The 15,243-nt window shown below is 51.1% G+C and overlaps 1 protein-coding gene and 1 long non-coding RNA gene across 2 annotated transcripts in view; one reads left to right on the top strand and one right to left on the bottom strand.

Moving 5' to 3' along the window:
• The window catches only part of Galnt10 (polypeptide N-acetylgalactosaminyltransferase 10), a 138,410-nt gene extending 137,208 nt beyond the window's left edge, over window positions 1-1,202 (bottom strand). Inside the window, exon 1 of the mRNA XM_050157645.1 lies at window positions 906-1,202. Coding sequence (XP_050013602.1) covers window positions 906-1,064 — 159 coding nt within the window. The 5' untranslated portion in view covers window positions 1,065-1,202. The remainder of the gene's footprint in view (window positions 1-905) is intronic.
• A 6,976-nt stretch (window positions 1,203-8,178) lies between these two features.
• Window positions 8,179-14,888, top strand: LOC126510914 (uncharacterized). The gene is made up of 3 exons (XR_007594551.1): window positions 8,179-8,619; window positions 10,189-10,903; window positions 14,054-14,888. It is a non-coding gene; the product is annotated as an uncharacterized lncRNA (long non-coding RNA).
• Window positions 14,889-15,243: the final 355 nt, after the last annotated feature.

The raw sequence follows: 15,243 nt of genomic DNA, 5'->3' as shown, positions 1-15,243 counted from the left end.
TGGAGGTGTTCTGTGCTGGAGGCACTGGGTACCTGTAGCTCTGTGACATTTGGAGAGCTCTCTACCAGGGCATCTCTGTGACTTCTGGGCTCCCCCAAGGACCAAAGGCGACAAATTCCAGGACAGGCACTCCCTACCGGACCCCCTCTGAGGCAAGGGCTCAGTATTCTCGAGAGGCACAGAATCTGATTCAAATAGAGGCAGGGCGCAGTGTGTGTTGCAGGGAGATGGCTCGCACTAGCTGGTCTTACAGAGGATGCAGGTTAGATTCCCAGCACTCACATGGTGATTCAAAGCTATCCGTAACTCCGGTTTCAGAGGGTCCTATGCCTTCTTCTGGTCTTAGTGGGCACCAGGCACACCTACGGTGCACACATACATGTAGGCAAGACACACATATGCATTAAATAAGCAACAAACAAAAACAGAGGCTCCAGGTGGGAGACCTAGAGGAGATCCAGGCATCCCTGTGTAGACGTCAAACCAGGAAAGGTCTGGTATCACTAGAAATAGCCGGTGAGGATGAGGGCTAGGGGCAGAGACAATTTGAAGAACACAGACAAGAACAGCCAATATCTCCATTCCTACCGACAGAAGGAACAATCCTGGGTGGCACGGAGATTCAGGCAGGATCCTCTAAGGAAAGAGTTGAAGAGGCCAGGAATAATAGACGGCAAAATGAGGAGCGGGGTCAGCTAGGAAAAGGGTCCAGGGCTGAACACTGTTTTAGGCTGGAGTAGGAGCCTGGATAAGTCTTTCACCTTCCCAGAGCCTCGATGTTCCCATCCCCAAAATGGGAAGCTCTGCTTCGGGGCAGACTCGCAGGGCAGGTGAAGCAAGGAACCGCAGGCTGGGAGCGAAATCGGAGAGAGGGTGCTCCCCACCCACGACCGCGGACCACTCACCTGTACCACCGCGGGGGCCACTGCCACTCCTGATCCCCCAGGGCTACCGTCGGGCTGCCGCTCGCGGTACAGAGCCCAGAGCCCCACGTTGGGCAGGAGGACCAGGGCCGCCAGAGCCAGCGCCACCGCCTGCAGGAGCCGCTTCTCTTTGCGCCTCATCGGGGCCGGTCAGCCCCGCCGCGCCCCGCCGCGCCCGCTCCGGCTTTGCGCGTCCGCCTGCCCGCCCGCCCGGCGGCGGCAGCAGTTCGGCCAGCAGAAGCGGCCGCGGCGCCGGCCCCGCTCCAACTCCGCGGCACTTCCGCCGCTCGCCGGCGGGGGAGCCGGGCGCCTCCACCATGTCGCCGCCGCAGGGGTGCGCCCCAACCTCTCCATCCCCGGCAGCTCATCCCAAGTCCTGCACACCTCGTCTCCTGCCAAGGAATGCACGGTTGAGCCCTATACTCCTCAGTAATTCAATCCTCCACATACTTATAGAGTATCTCAGCCCTTTGGGGTGCAGGGAGGCCTGGCTTCATTACGCTTCCCCCCCGCGGGCCTCGATGGTGCGTCCCGCTTCTCCGCGGCTCCCCGCCCGCCGCTGCTTTGCCAAAGTCCGGGAGTTGGGGAGTTGGGCGCTCGCTGGGGGCCGCTGGGCGTGTGATGGGGACGCCCCAAAGACCCGTGCTGCTCTCCGCAGCCCGCGACAGCCCCGGGACTGCGCGGACACAATGCAACCTACCACGCTGGGATGCTGCAGGGTACTCTCTTCCCGGCTCTGCCCCAGGACGTGCAGACCAGACCCGTCTTTGACCTGGAGACTCCGCGCAACCTGTGTGCAGAGGGCACCGTGAGCATCGCTTAGCGTTGTGCCTGGTTTCCTTCCTCCTTTTCTGCAAGCTGTGCAGCGCTGGGTGCCCCGTCACCAGTCTGGGCTCTTTGCAAAATCTACAAGGAGACAAGAGTCTCCTTGCGAGAGCTATTCTCATGTACATCCAGCCCGGTGGACTTGGACTGCCTTCTAGTCTCAAGTGTGCTTCTGAACACAGTACCCAAAGCCCTTCCCAAAACCTCATGTCGTTTCTTTTTTTCCTATTCAAACCACCAGCTAGCACCCACGATGGGCCAGGAGTGAGGAGTAAGGAAAAGCAGAGCCCGCACTGGTTCCTGGGGGCTGCAGCGCCGAATGGGTGCCCAGGACGAGGCTGTGCATGCCAGAACCATGGCGACATGCCCAAAGAAGTCAGGCTTCTGAGCCACGGACCTGGACTCACACGAAGCCTGTGGGATCCTCCACCAGTCGTTTTTAACACCTTGCTCCCCGATGCCCAAGCACAGTCCCCTGCTCTCTGCCTTTCTCTCTGCCAACCTTCTTGCGGGCACGTGCACTCGCTTGATCCTCTGCTTCTCCAGCGAACTGAGTCCTAACCTGGGACCAGTGTCCTCAATTCTAGCCTTTCACCTCTAGGCTGAGTAGTGATTTTTCTGACGTCACAGCGTGGGTCCACTCATTGCAGAGTCCACAGTTGTAAGTTATATATCCCTAAGGTCAGATATCTCCGCCTTTGGTTGACTCTGCTTCCTTTGTGTCAGTTGCTAGCTCTGTGTGTTCCTCCAAGTGCTCTTGACCACACAGATCCTTGTACCTCCCCCCCCCCAAAATTTGTTTATGTCAGGGACACCCCTTTGTATAGGGAAATCACCACCTCTTCCCCCAAGTTTTCCCAAATGCAGCCTCCTTGCTGTTCATCAGAACATGGCGGGCAATCCTACATCAGGACCTTGGTCCTATCCCCATACCTAGGTGTATCCTCTGACCATTCTTCCGATTTTATCCCCTCCCTTTACGACGTTTAAGAAATAATTGACAGGGACTGACGGATGGCTCAGTCGGTGGTTAAGAGGAGTTGTTGCTCTCCTAGGGGACATGGGTTCAGTTCCCAAAACGCAGATTTGGCTCCTGGCACCCACATCACACAGCTTGGGGACAATTGCCTGTCACTCTAGTTCCAGGGCATAGCCTGTGTTGAGTACCTAAATACATGTGGTGTACCACACATACATTTAAGCACACATACTCATAAATAATAAATAAGTCTTTAAAAATAACTTGTAGTCTGCTACAATATACATGGACAACTTTACCATTTTAACCACTAAAGACATGTTTGTTACATTTCTTGTAACAAAAAGATGAGAGATGCTTCTAAAACTCAGGAGGTAAATGAGTCTTACAAGACTCAGGAAGTTTGGAAAGTTACAAGCTGTCCAGGTTCCTTCCCAAGGTTACATAAACTGTATAATGCTGACGAAAGAGGATCCCCGGGATCAACCATGCCACCTTTGGGTTGTGCTCCAGGATGCATGAGTTGTCCCCCACACCAGTGTGGGCTTTTCAGTGATGCCCCGGCAAACAGTCCACTGATTCCTAAGCCGGACTTGGGTGGAATCATTTCTCTGGTATGTTGTCAATGTCCTGCCTGTGACCGACATTTGCTCGTGTCTCCCCAGGAAAAGTCATGCTCACATTTATCCAGTTGTCTGTTGAGGGACATCTGGGCTGTTCCCATCACTCCCCAGGAGTGAGTCATGCTGAACCCGGTGTCTGGTGCAGCCGTGAGTGTGCAGCATTGGTGTGGTTAGGCAGCGCTGTTTCCACCCCTGAGCATGGCATAGCTAGCAGCAGCTCTATGGATCCTGCTACAAACATCGTGGCTTCCCTTCACCTTAGCATAAGCCATGAAAGGGCTGAGGATATGGCTAAGGCAGCAAAGCGCTTGCCTCACAAGCGTGAGTACCTGAGTTCTAATCCCCAGAACCCAAATAAGAAGCTAGGATTACAATAGCTCATGCTTATAATCCCAGTGACAGGGAAATGGGAGGTGGGGACGCGTGGATCCCTAGAAGCCCTCTGCCATAAAGCAAAAAAATAAAAATAAAAGAAAGAAAGAGAGAGAGAGAGAGAAAGAAAGAAAGAAAGAAAGAAAGGGGGAAGACATTTGTGAAATGACACTAAAGTTGCCCTCTGACCCCTACATGCATGTGTATGTGTACACACACACACAAGCACACACGGTGCGCTCACACACACACTAAGCTGTGAGACTCCTTAGTTACCCTGATTTTTAATACCTTATATACACACCTGACAGCCTCACCTCAGGGTCTATCAACATAGTTTTGTCAATTTGATACAGCCTACAGCCATCTGACAGGGGACTCTGAAAAACTGCTTAGATAAGATTAGAGGGTGGGCGAGTCTGGGAGGGATTATTTGGATTATTAATTGATATAGAAGGGCTCAGCCTACAGTGGGCAGTCCCTAGGCAGGAGGTCTTGAGTTGTATAAGAAAGCTAGAGGAACATGAGCCTGGGGGGGGGGGGTGAGGTAGAGAGTGAGCAAGAGCCCTTTTCCATGATTCCTCTCTCGAGGCTCTACACTGATTTCCTCTAGTGACAGACTGTAACCTGGAGGTATAAGCCAAACATCCCCCCTCTGCCCGAGTTGCTTTCGGTCAGAGTGTTCTATTATAACACCAGAAGAGAAACCAGATCTGGGTCTTTGCAAATTTCTAGAACTCTCTTCCTCCCAACATTTTGTTGGGTTCCCTTCTTTCTCTTAGGAACCAGACCAGAGGTCCTACCTCTTGAGATGGCTTCCCTAGCCTCCATCTCAGCAATCTCCTCATCTTCATCTGCTTGTCTTTCCTAGGGAGCAGGTCTAAGACTGGGCCTCCCTGCCAAGAACACAAGTCCTGAGCATTTAGAAAAGCAACGTCTCCTTGTCTCCTACGAGCACCTCCATCTCGGCCAACACATAACACCTGCCTTTACTGCTAACCAGAAACCCAGGGTCTCTTCCTGCAGAGGAACGTGTGACAAGCACCCAAGGACTTCAGTTCACTGTCCCCTGCATCTTGTGAAGCTGAGGACCCAACTGGATGTTCTACTCAGTAATTCCTGGCTGGGCGAAGCGTGCCGCTAATGTCACCAGGGAAGGAATGCATTCAGTGTCTTTCTCCTCCCCCTCTTCTTCCAGTTCCCTAGAGCATCCCACAGGAAATTGGATTTGATCACTTGTTGATCAAAGCTCTCGGCAGCTCAATCTGCCCTTCCCAAAGGGGACTCCAGTCGGAAAAGCCAGCTTTAATCCGAAGTCTCTTTGATCACTTTCCACCATCCTGTCGGATGGACCCGACAGGAGGAGGGCTCCTGGGAGTTTATTCTACTCGCCGAGAAAATGCCACTTCCCTGGAAAACTGAGCTAGCCACGAACTGAAACTCACAGGAGCCGTCACTTCCAGACCAAGCCATGCCACTAAGCCTGGAGTAGCCGTGACATGAGATAGTGCACACCACCACTTACCGCAGACCCTGTCCAATATGAGCATAGTCAGTGGGGTGGAAAGAAGGCTGAGCACTAACAGGAACATGGAGGCGATAGAAGCAGGTGGGTCAGCTGCAGGGCAAGTCGCACTGCTCTGCCCGCCCCGCCCCCCACCTTGTTTTCCTCCTTGCCTGGAACTTGCTACAGGTACCGTCTTCCTGCTCCTCCTTTTCTGGCCCTGAGACCCTGCCTTTGCTGTTTTTCTGCCAGCTGCTTGCCAGATCTCCCCATGGGGCCAGCCGGCACTCAACCTCCAGGTCCCTTCTAGAACATGACTTCCCACGTGGATCCTTTCGAAAATGCTCTTTTCCGCTCTCGACCTCACTGTAGTTTCTCCACAGTCCACGGCCCTCTTTGCCACAGGCTCAGGCACCTGCTAATCTCCTCCTTCACCGTAGGAGGATCTAAAGAGAGCATTCTTTAAGAGCCTTGGGGCAGGCCTCTTGCCCTCTCACACCCTGCCACATCCGCCCACAGAGAAGGGCAGATCCTGACTTCGAAAGGGAGATGAGGGGCTCGTCTACACCTTCCTATTTTCACTTCTTTTTTAACGAGCAGTTTGTTTCATGGCTGGTTCTTCGGTGTTCTACCATCAGTAGCAGGAACGCTCAGGGAAGAGGGTGACAGGTGCAAGCCTTCAGCACGCAGCCCCGGCTGAGTGTCCTCACCTTGCCTTCAGAAGCCCTGCTGCAGAACCGGGCTGGTGCAGCCAAGCTCTAAGCAGAGGGACATGAAGTCCTTGAGGTGAGGTGAGGTCAGTCTTTTTCCAGCACTCTTTAATCTTGTCATGTCCTTAAGCAGATTCAAGCTCCCTTTTCTTCCTCAGCCGGGCTTGGTCCGTGTTTAGGAGCACTTGGGAGGTGGTGGTAGGACAATTTGAAGTTCAAGGCCAACCTGGACTAAACAGGGAGGGCAGACTACGTAAGATTCCAAACCCCCCCCAAAACAAAACAAAACAAAACAAAAAACAACCAGTCGGAACCAGCCCGTAACTGGATAACTAACTCAGCAGTTCAAGGCATTTACTGCTCTAATAGAGGATTCGGTTCCCAGCACCCATATGGCAACACACAACATCAGGAATTCCAGTTCCAGGGGATCTGACTCCCTCTTCTGACTTCTGAGGACACCAGCTGCCTACACAGTGTGCAAACACACACACAAGCAAAGCACTCTGTCCTAGTCTGTTTCTCTGTTGCTGTAATAGGACGAACCAAAAGCAGCTCGGAAAGGAAACCGTGTGTTAGACTTACAGGTTACAGTCCATCACCAATGGAAGCCAAGCCAGGAACCTAGAGGCAGGAACTGAAGCAGAGATCATGGAGGAAGACTGCTCACTGGCTTGCTGTCCAGTTTTCTCAGCTTGCTTTATTATATTACCCAAGACCAAATTCCCTAGGAAACTAGAGTTACAGACAAATATGAGGTGCTTCGTGTGTGCTGGAAACTCATCCCAGGGTTCTCTGCAAGAACAGGCAGTGCTCTTAATTGCCAAGCCATATCTCCAGTCCCTAATTATTTTTCCCTTTGTACAAAGGAAGAAAGGGAAAATGGAAGATGGGTAGTGGGATGTGGGGCAGAGGGGTCTCTCTAGGCATCCGAGTCTCCCTGGAGAGTGGATCTGCTTAGTCAGTGCCTCTGCCATATGAGGGGCTTGAACAAGCTGAATCTATTGGCCATTCAGTAGGCTCACCGTGCTCAGCCCTGCACACAAGTCAGGCTCTCTAAAGCCCTGATAAAGCCATCCTCGGGCTACTGCTCTCTTTCTATAGCAAATTAAAGCCTAGGCAACTCTGTGGGGCTTTTGTTGTTCTTATTTGTTTTTGTTTGTTTGTTGTCTATGCAGGTCATCTGACATTCTACTAGACACCTGCCAGCAAACTTCAGGGAGTCCAGGTTGGTCAGCTTGGATCTAACCGTGATGAATGAGCCCTGAAATAGGGCTAGGCATCTCTCATGTTAATTTACTGGTCAATAATTTGATGGATAAACTGGCTGTAGTTGTGTGTGCAGGTACTTGGGAGGTGAAGAGGGGAGGATCAGGAGTTCAAGGTCATCTTAGTAAGTTCCAGGCCAGCCTGGGCTACAAGTGACCAGGTCTTTATAAACAAACAAACAACAACAAAAAAAAGCAACAAAACAAAACACAAAGAATATGACCAGCTTGTAAGAGCCAGAGCCACAGAAAGTTAAATTTCATGATTGGGAAACTGAGGATCACAGGAAGAGCAGTTCCACTCCTTTCTACTGCTACAGTCTGGGCGCTTCCTCCCAGTCCATTCTCCAGGAAGTGCTCCGGGTGTTGCGTCACTGCAGTCCAGGATCTGGGTCTTCCTGTTCTGTTGAGCAAAATCCGCCAGTTTCCTGACATCCACGAGTCCTCTCCCAGCTCAGAGGCTGGGTCAGAAGTGACCCCACCCTCAACTGCTATATTAGCCAGCTACAACATTCTTCTTACAGTGATTGGTCCCGGGATGAGCACCGGCCTCCTGGAAGGACCATCTAAACTGTGAGGTTCAAGTCTGTGGAGGAAAAAAAATGACTCTTGCGCTCTGACTGTATCGAGTGTTGGCTATGAGCCCACTGAGAGGCGTGGACTGGATTGGATCCAGCTCAGCTCCAGCGCAGCCTCTCAGTGCTCCTAGAGGAGGAGAGATACATCTTTAGAAGTCACAGGTGGAAAAAAAAAAAGGAAGTCATGGGTGGTAGCACCCACCTGTAATTTCCGGGCTTTGGAGGCAGAGGAGGGGGATTGCTTTGAATTTGAGGCTATCCTCTGCTATAGACCAGACAGAACTTGGTGGGGCATGGAGAGGGAGATAGAGTCGTATAACTGTTTGCTCTGAATGGACTTGACCCAGAGTAGCCAGGGAGAGGATTCAGAGGGAGAGAGAAAGAATGGTGCCGGGATGTCTCAAACAGCTCTCTTCCAGTCAAGGTCCTCCCTTTAAGTAGTCACAGCTAAAGTCACCCTGTCTCCCTTTCTAGGCTCTGGTTCCAGTTCCTCCTCTCCCCTTCAGGCTCACTGACTTCTCCCTGTCTGTACACCACAGCACCCATAGTTGATTGAACCGGAACTAATCCTCAGAGCAGAGTGACAAATTGATTTCTTCGTCTTCTGAGCAACCAAATGAACGGGCTAATACCAGAGGAGAAGACCTCGGGTCATTCATTCTCCGGTTCATCAAACTAAAGCTGTGGACGAGCCCGTGACCTAGGCATCAGGACCCAAAGATAAATGGTGTGATGCGTTTGATTGGAGGAAAGTAAAGGTTGCTGAGAGCTCTGAGGAAGGAACCTTTGATCCTGTTAAGAGCCAGTGGAAGAGGTCACAGAGTTGGTGATGCTTGGGTGAGTCCTGAAAGATGCTTGGGAATTTTCTGGAAAGATATAGAAGGGGCTGGGAGTTTCTTGAAAATAAGCAAAGTACAAAGGCAAGCAATCTTGAAGGCACGGCGACCTTATGGAGGGGTGCAGAGTTCTCCAGGAAACCCTAAACAAAATGCCCTGTGGCAAGCGGAACAGCCCGAAGGCGCAGATGCTTCGCCCTCCACAGGGCCTGCCACTGTGTTTGGCCCCAGGCATCATGAGAGCACCACAGCAGGCTCACGGGTTATGGGATGGAGTGGTTCAAGGAAACAGTGTATTACTGAGAGAATGAAGAGTGGGTGGCAGGGAACACAAACAGAAAACAGGGGAGCAAGAAGCTGGGGCAGAGAAAGGGACTCAGAGGCAGCTGAGAAAGGGATGTTCTCTGAGTAGGGTAGGAAGAGGAGCTGCTCGGGCCCAAGCCACCTCAAAACTGAGTTTTCTAAACAATGTGCATGTGTATGTTTGCACATGTGATAGGGACTGGCTGTGTAGCCCAGGCCAGCCTAGAATTCAAAATCGTCCTGCCTCAGCATCCTGAATGCTAGGATTAAAAGTATGTATCACCACACACAGATGCATGTGTGTTTGTATGTCTGTCTATGTTAGCTTAAGCTTGCCTTGAACTCATGGAGATGATGGCCATGAAGTAAGTGTGTACACTCGTGTGTGTGTGGGGGGGAGTGTTTATGGTGCAATGATGTATGTGTGTGGGTGAACATCCCCATCCACCTTCCTCTCTTGAGACAGGGTATCTCACTGACCTTGAATCTAGGCTGGCAGCCAGCAAGCCCCAGCAATTTTCCTCTCTCTGTACCCAGCCTTTTACATGGGCACTGGGGATTTGAACTCGGGTCTTCATTCTTTCAAAACAAGAGCTTACCTCCTGAGTCACCCCCAACCCCACCCTCACTCCTAGCCCTGACTTTGATCTTCTGACCTTCCTGCCACTGTGCCCTGAGTATAGCGCTGGGGATTGAATCTAGGATTTAGTACACACCGGGCCATCACTCTATACCAACTGAACCATGTCTCCAGCCCCCCCCATGTATATTTAACATTCTTATTTTAGTAATCTGACATGTGCATATGGTTTAAAATTAAGTCACTTGGTTATAATAAAAGGCACTCCTCCGTACAGCCTGGTCCCTGGAAGCCACTTACTTTGAACCGTTTTTGCTTTTAACTGTGGCTGACATTTGCTGGGTAGATTTGTCACAGACCAAGCCCCGTGCTGAGCCCTTGTTGTCCGTAGCCTCCTTGAGGACTTGCAGGAGCGTAAGAGGTGGGTGCCATTTGCAGGTGGGTAACTAAGGCAGGGAGTCGTCAAGTGTCCAGTCAAAGGTCACACAGCTCACGAGCAGTAGAAGTGTGCTTTGAGCTCAGGCTCTCCGACTCCACCCCCTCCCACCCTTAATCATGCAACTCCAGTGGTTTCTGTGGATGATTTATTAGTTCTGCTTCTTGATTTACCACGGCAGACAGTAGCTATTGACATCTTAGGATGATTGATGGGACTTCCTCTCACTGAGCCCCCGCTTCTGCCCACAGTTTTTGATGGTTACGATGTTGAGCCCTCCTGTGGGGACCCTTGGGGCTGTGAACAGTGCGTTTAAGCCTCTGTCCCTTGTTCCTACTCTCCAAGCAACTGTCATTTGTTTATGTGAGATCACCTGTGAGCTGAAAGATGGACAAACTGTCTTTGAATTTCTAGTTATCTATCCCGACCTGCCATAGTGTCCACTTCTGTGTCAGACACATGCCTGGTGCTAGAGAAATTATCTGTGTGCTAGGACAAACGCAGAGGAGTGTAGCATCAGGAAACGCTCAGACAGGAGGCAGGCATGGCAAGAGCAGTCTGCCACAGCAGAGGTGCAGAGCCCTCTGAGGAGGAAAGAAGGCGCCAGGAAATGGAGACTCGAGGAAGCTCCCTTCAGATCAACTGTCTGGAAGTGCTTTGCCTTGGAGCTATGACAGCCAAGTGCCCAGAATGACCTTGAGGTAACCGCCTGGGCTCCAGCTCTGGCAACAGCACCAGCACCTGACCGGATTCAGCCAACCACTTCTCCACAGCCCTTCAAGGACCTGACTGCACACGGGCTCTGTCCAGCAGTGTCTCCCAGGAGGCAATGGGATTGCTCTGCTGGTTCCACAGGCTGGAAAACCTGCACACATTCCTGTGAAGGACCCGGCTTTAGAGTCTGTGCATACTGCCTCTGCCTGCCACCCTGGTCCACCATCTCTGGACTAGCTGTCACCGCACTGGGTATTTTTTATGCATATCTATTTTAAACTCTGTGTGTGTGTGGTTTTATGTGTGTGGTGTGTGTGGTGTATGTGTGTTGTGTGCATGTGTGTGTGTAGTATGTGTGTGCGTGTGTATGTGGTATGTGTGGTGTGCGTGCGTGTGTATGCATGTGTGTGCATGTGCATGTGGTATGGTGTGTGTATGTGTGTGTGTGTGTGTGCATGTGTGTGTGTTGGGGGTATGTGCAGGTGCATGTGGGAGGTAGATGTGGACACCAGAGTTCAATCATGTGGTGTATTGTTCCTTTGGAACCATCAGGTTGATGTTTGCAATAAGGTCTCTCTCTCTCACTGGGATTTCTTCTTGCATGGCTTTCTCCATCTCCCCAGTACTAGGATTATAAGCATGTGCTACAAGACCTGGATTTTTTTTTATTTTTCTTTTTTAAAATAGGTATTCTGAGGCTCTAACGTAAGTCCTCGTGTTTATGCATCAGGTACTTTACCAGCCGAGCCATCTCCCCAGAACCCCTGTGGGTCATTCCTTGTTCATCCTTTGCATCTTAGGTCAGGTGACATAGGGCAGACCTTCTGTATCCTCAAGACAAATCAAATTCCCTTATCTACTAAATATCTGTCCCTTTATTGCACTTACCACAGCAGTACCCTTGCATGCGCTGGAGTAATTGCTTGTGTAAAGAGGGTGGGTCTGGTTTTTGAGACTAGAACTCCCATGGGGTGGACATCATCTCTGAAGTTGCTCACTACAGCCTGCCCCACACCCAGCACAGCATCCACCAGAGTGCGTGAAGGAGAGAGTGAAGCCATTAATGAATGGATTGACTGCCTGAGACCCAGCCTGTACACACTCCAGAACTTTCTCACACCCAGAGAAGCGGTGGTAAACCAGTCCATCCCCTGCCTTTCCTGTTCAGTGCCACAACCTGTCCTCTGAGAGTGTTTAAATGAATATAGTTTCTGTGTTGTTATTTTGGGGCATAAGCTGGCCAGGCGGCCGCGAGCCGGGTGGTAGGAACGCAGCCCACCGCTCCTTCTACATCACCCTGTTCTCACCTCTCAACACATTCTTACCACCTTACCCCCATCCTCAGCTGTCAGTGCTGCCGATTCCTGCGTTTTCATGTGGGTTCTGGGGATGAAACTCAGGTCTTCACGCTTGTACGGCATGCACTCTACTGACTGTGGCATCTCCCCAGCCCACATCACCATATATTTTTTTTTTAAATCCAGAGATAGAGGGCTAGGGGACAGTGAGGCAAATGTGACTTAGCGCACCCCCCCCCACACACACACACACAATTCTTGTTTACTTGGAGCAATAGTTCAGGACTTAATTTCCATTTCCCTGGCTCCTGGACTGTGAAAGGTTCCGCTTATTACCTCACTGGGGCTTGATGGCCTAGCTGAGGGCTGACACGGGTGACCCAAGGATCTGCCACATCCTGACCCTCTCCCATCATGAACCCCAGGTGCAGCTGCTGGTGTAGATGCATGCAGGGGTGCAGGATAGTGAGGCAGGATCAAAGCTAGAGCAGGCAGGCAAGAAGAATTCATGAAATGACTGTTCATCTCTCAGGGACCACAGTATGGCTGTCTGCAGGGAAGTGAACACGGCTGCCATGCGTGCACCCTGACAGCCATGCTGGTACACCATAGCTCTTCAAGGTGGGGAGCAGAGTGGAGGATGAAGAGAGAAGATGGGATGCTAAAAGCCAGGGCTGCCAATCCACGCTGAACTGTCGGCTTCTATGGAAAAGATCCTGCTAACAGTAAATTTGAACATCACCCTTGTAGGTCATAAAGAAAGGATGTTTGCTAAGATAGGGAAACACTACATGGATCATGTTCCAGATGCTGCCTTAATTTATAACTTCTGTCCATTCAAGCACAGATGTGTGGGCCTCAGTTTCCACTGCTGCTCAGGCCCTGCAGAGTTTTGGGCGAGCATCACTATTGGAGTGAGCTAAGGAACAAGACTCTGTGAGAAATGTTGGTCTCTCACTACTCTTCCGGGACAGAACCGTCTTTGAAAGTGGCACACAGCATACCAGGGTGGGTGTCCTCAGGAGCACTCCAAGGGAGGGGCTTTCTCCGTCCAGAAGGTGATAGCTGATTTCTGTCAAATGACAGCAACTTGCTTCGGCTCATTTAGCCTAAGAGGCCTGGACCTTATGAAGCTGAGATCTGGGGCTTCCAGCAAGTTTTCCAACAGTGGTTTGAAAGTAGAGTCAGTTTGTCCTCAACACTGCCACTTCCCCACATGGGTGCCCTTGGGTAAGTCACATCAGCCCTCTGGACCTCAATGTCCTTATCAAATAGAGGCTCACAAAGAAAGCTTGTGTCAGGGAGCTCATTATTTATTTATTTACAGTTTAATTTATTATTAGTGTACGTAAGACGTGTGTGGGAGTATGCGTGCCAAGGGGTTGAAGTCAGAGGCTAACTCTGTGGAGTTGGTTCTCCCCTTCCACCCTTATGTGGGTTCCTGGGAGGAGCCCCAGGTTGTCGGACTTGGACAGCAAGCACCTTTCCTGGCTGAAACATCTTGCTGGCCCGTGCCTGAGTCCTTGTAGCTGTGACAGCAGGAACAGGTGTTAAGAAAGTGACAGCTGCCGGGCGGTGGTGGCGCACGCCTTTAATCCCAGCACTTGGGAGGCAGAGACAGGTGGATCTCTGTGAGTTCGAGACCAGCCTGGTCTACAAGAGCTAGTTCCAGGACAGGCTCCAAAACCACAGAGAAACCCTGTCTCGAAAAACCAAAAAAAAAAAAAAAAAAGAAAGTGACAGCTTCCACTCCAGCAGCTGCATGCTCGGCAGGATTTTTGACAAGTGGCGGCAGGCATCGAGGTACCGCAGGGGTGGCGTTTTCCCTCTGGGCCTCTGGTCTTCCCTTTGCATATTCTTTCTTGTAAAATTCCTGCCCTTGGGCACCCTTCTAGCTGTTTGTGCAACTCTGGTCTAACAGCTCAAGCAGCCTGTGCTTGTGAACATGTGCCTGGGGCCCTGACCAGTTCTGATTCACTGTCTTAGGGATGGGCCCAGGGACCTGCATTCTTATTATACTCTGGTTTTTGTGTGTGGGTATGTCATGGCATGCCTGTGGAGATCATGGGACAACTTAAAGATGTCAGTTTCTCCTGTCATGCAGGTCCCAAGGAGTAAGCGCACGTCATGAACTTTCATAGCGAGTGCCTTTGACCTGCTGAGCCACCTCGATGGCCCTTGAATCTGCATTTTCATGAGCTCCTCAGTTGACAGACAACACAAGAGATGAGTCTTGGAGAAACCCCTGCAGCTGAGAACTCAGGCTGGTAAACAGAACCAAGGCCAGCTGCTGAGAGCTGAATTCCTAGTCAATCTAAAGTGTTTTCCAAAAAACCGGAGCTGACTGAGAATGTAAGAAGCCAGCTGGGTGCAGCTATAACCCAGGAACTCAGAAATCTGACAGGAAGGATGGGAACAAAGAAGGAGGAGCAGGAGGAGGAAGAAAAGAGGAGGAGGGACCAAGAGGGCCGGGGGAGTGGATGGCTCAGTGAATAGAGTACTTGCTAAGCAAGCATGAAGACTTGAGTTCAGATCCTCAGAACCCACATTAAAGCTAGAAACAGTAGCCTCTGTCTGTGACCCCAGTACTTCTGTGGGGAGACAGAAGGTGGGGCTGGAAGCCCTGACTATTTACATGGTGTGTGAAACAGCAAATAAAGAAATTCTATCTCAAAAAAGGTGGAAGACAAGGACACTAGAAGTTGTCTTTGAACTTCACATGTCCTCCGTGGCATTCACACACGTGCGTGCACACACACACACACAGAGGTTAAAAACAAAAGCAATGGCCCACCATACATGTGTAAGCAGCCATACATGTGTAAGCAGATGTTGGTTCCATACTAAGCAGAGACAGGAGATAAAAACTTGGACGTTAGCCCGGAGTTCACTGGAAGTCTTCTTTTTCACAGCCCTTATTTCTCAGGACCATGCTGTTAGTTCTCCCTGCCCTTTAGTGCTGTCCCTTTTGGGTGGTCAGTGTCTTGGTTCAGGTTTCACATGTCTTGTGAGCCGTGATGGGAGTCAGTGTGTGAAGAAGAATTTTAGAGTATCTTCTCATCTGACTATGCCAGGAGAGCCCCCCCCCCCCCCGTCAACTTTGCCTCAGGAGAAGGGCACCCTACCTCTGCTCCTGGCTCCCTCTCTGCCCTCCCTTTACGGTGCATAACTGACGCAAGGAGCCAGAAGCTCAAGAGGGCCTTGGAGCTACCATCGGCAGTAACTGTGCCTAACGCCCCGTGTAATCACCGCCATGCGTCTCTGTCAAGAGCAGCCTTCTGCTTCAGTGAGGTC

The sequence above is a fragment of the Alexandromys fortis genome, unplaced genomic scaffold (genome assembly GCF_014885135.2).
Source record: "Alexandromys fortis isolate MF-2015 unplaced genomic scaffold, M_Fortis_MF-2015_v1.1 scaffold_103, whole genome shotgun sequence".
Classification (NCBI taxonomy): Eukaryota; Metazoa; Chordata; class Mammalia; order Rodentia; family Cricetidae; genus Alexandromys; species Alexandromys fortis.
Note: the sequence above shows the minus strand (reverse complement) of the source record. Positions and strands in the feature narration are given on the sequence as shown.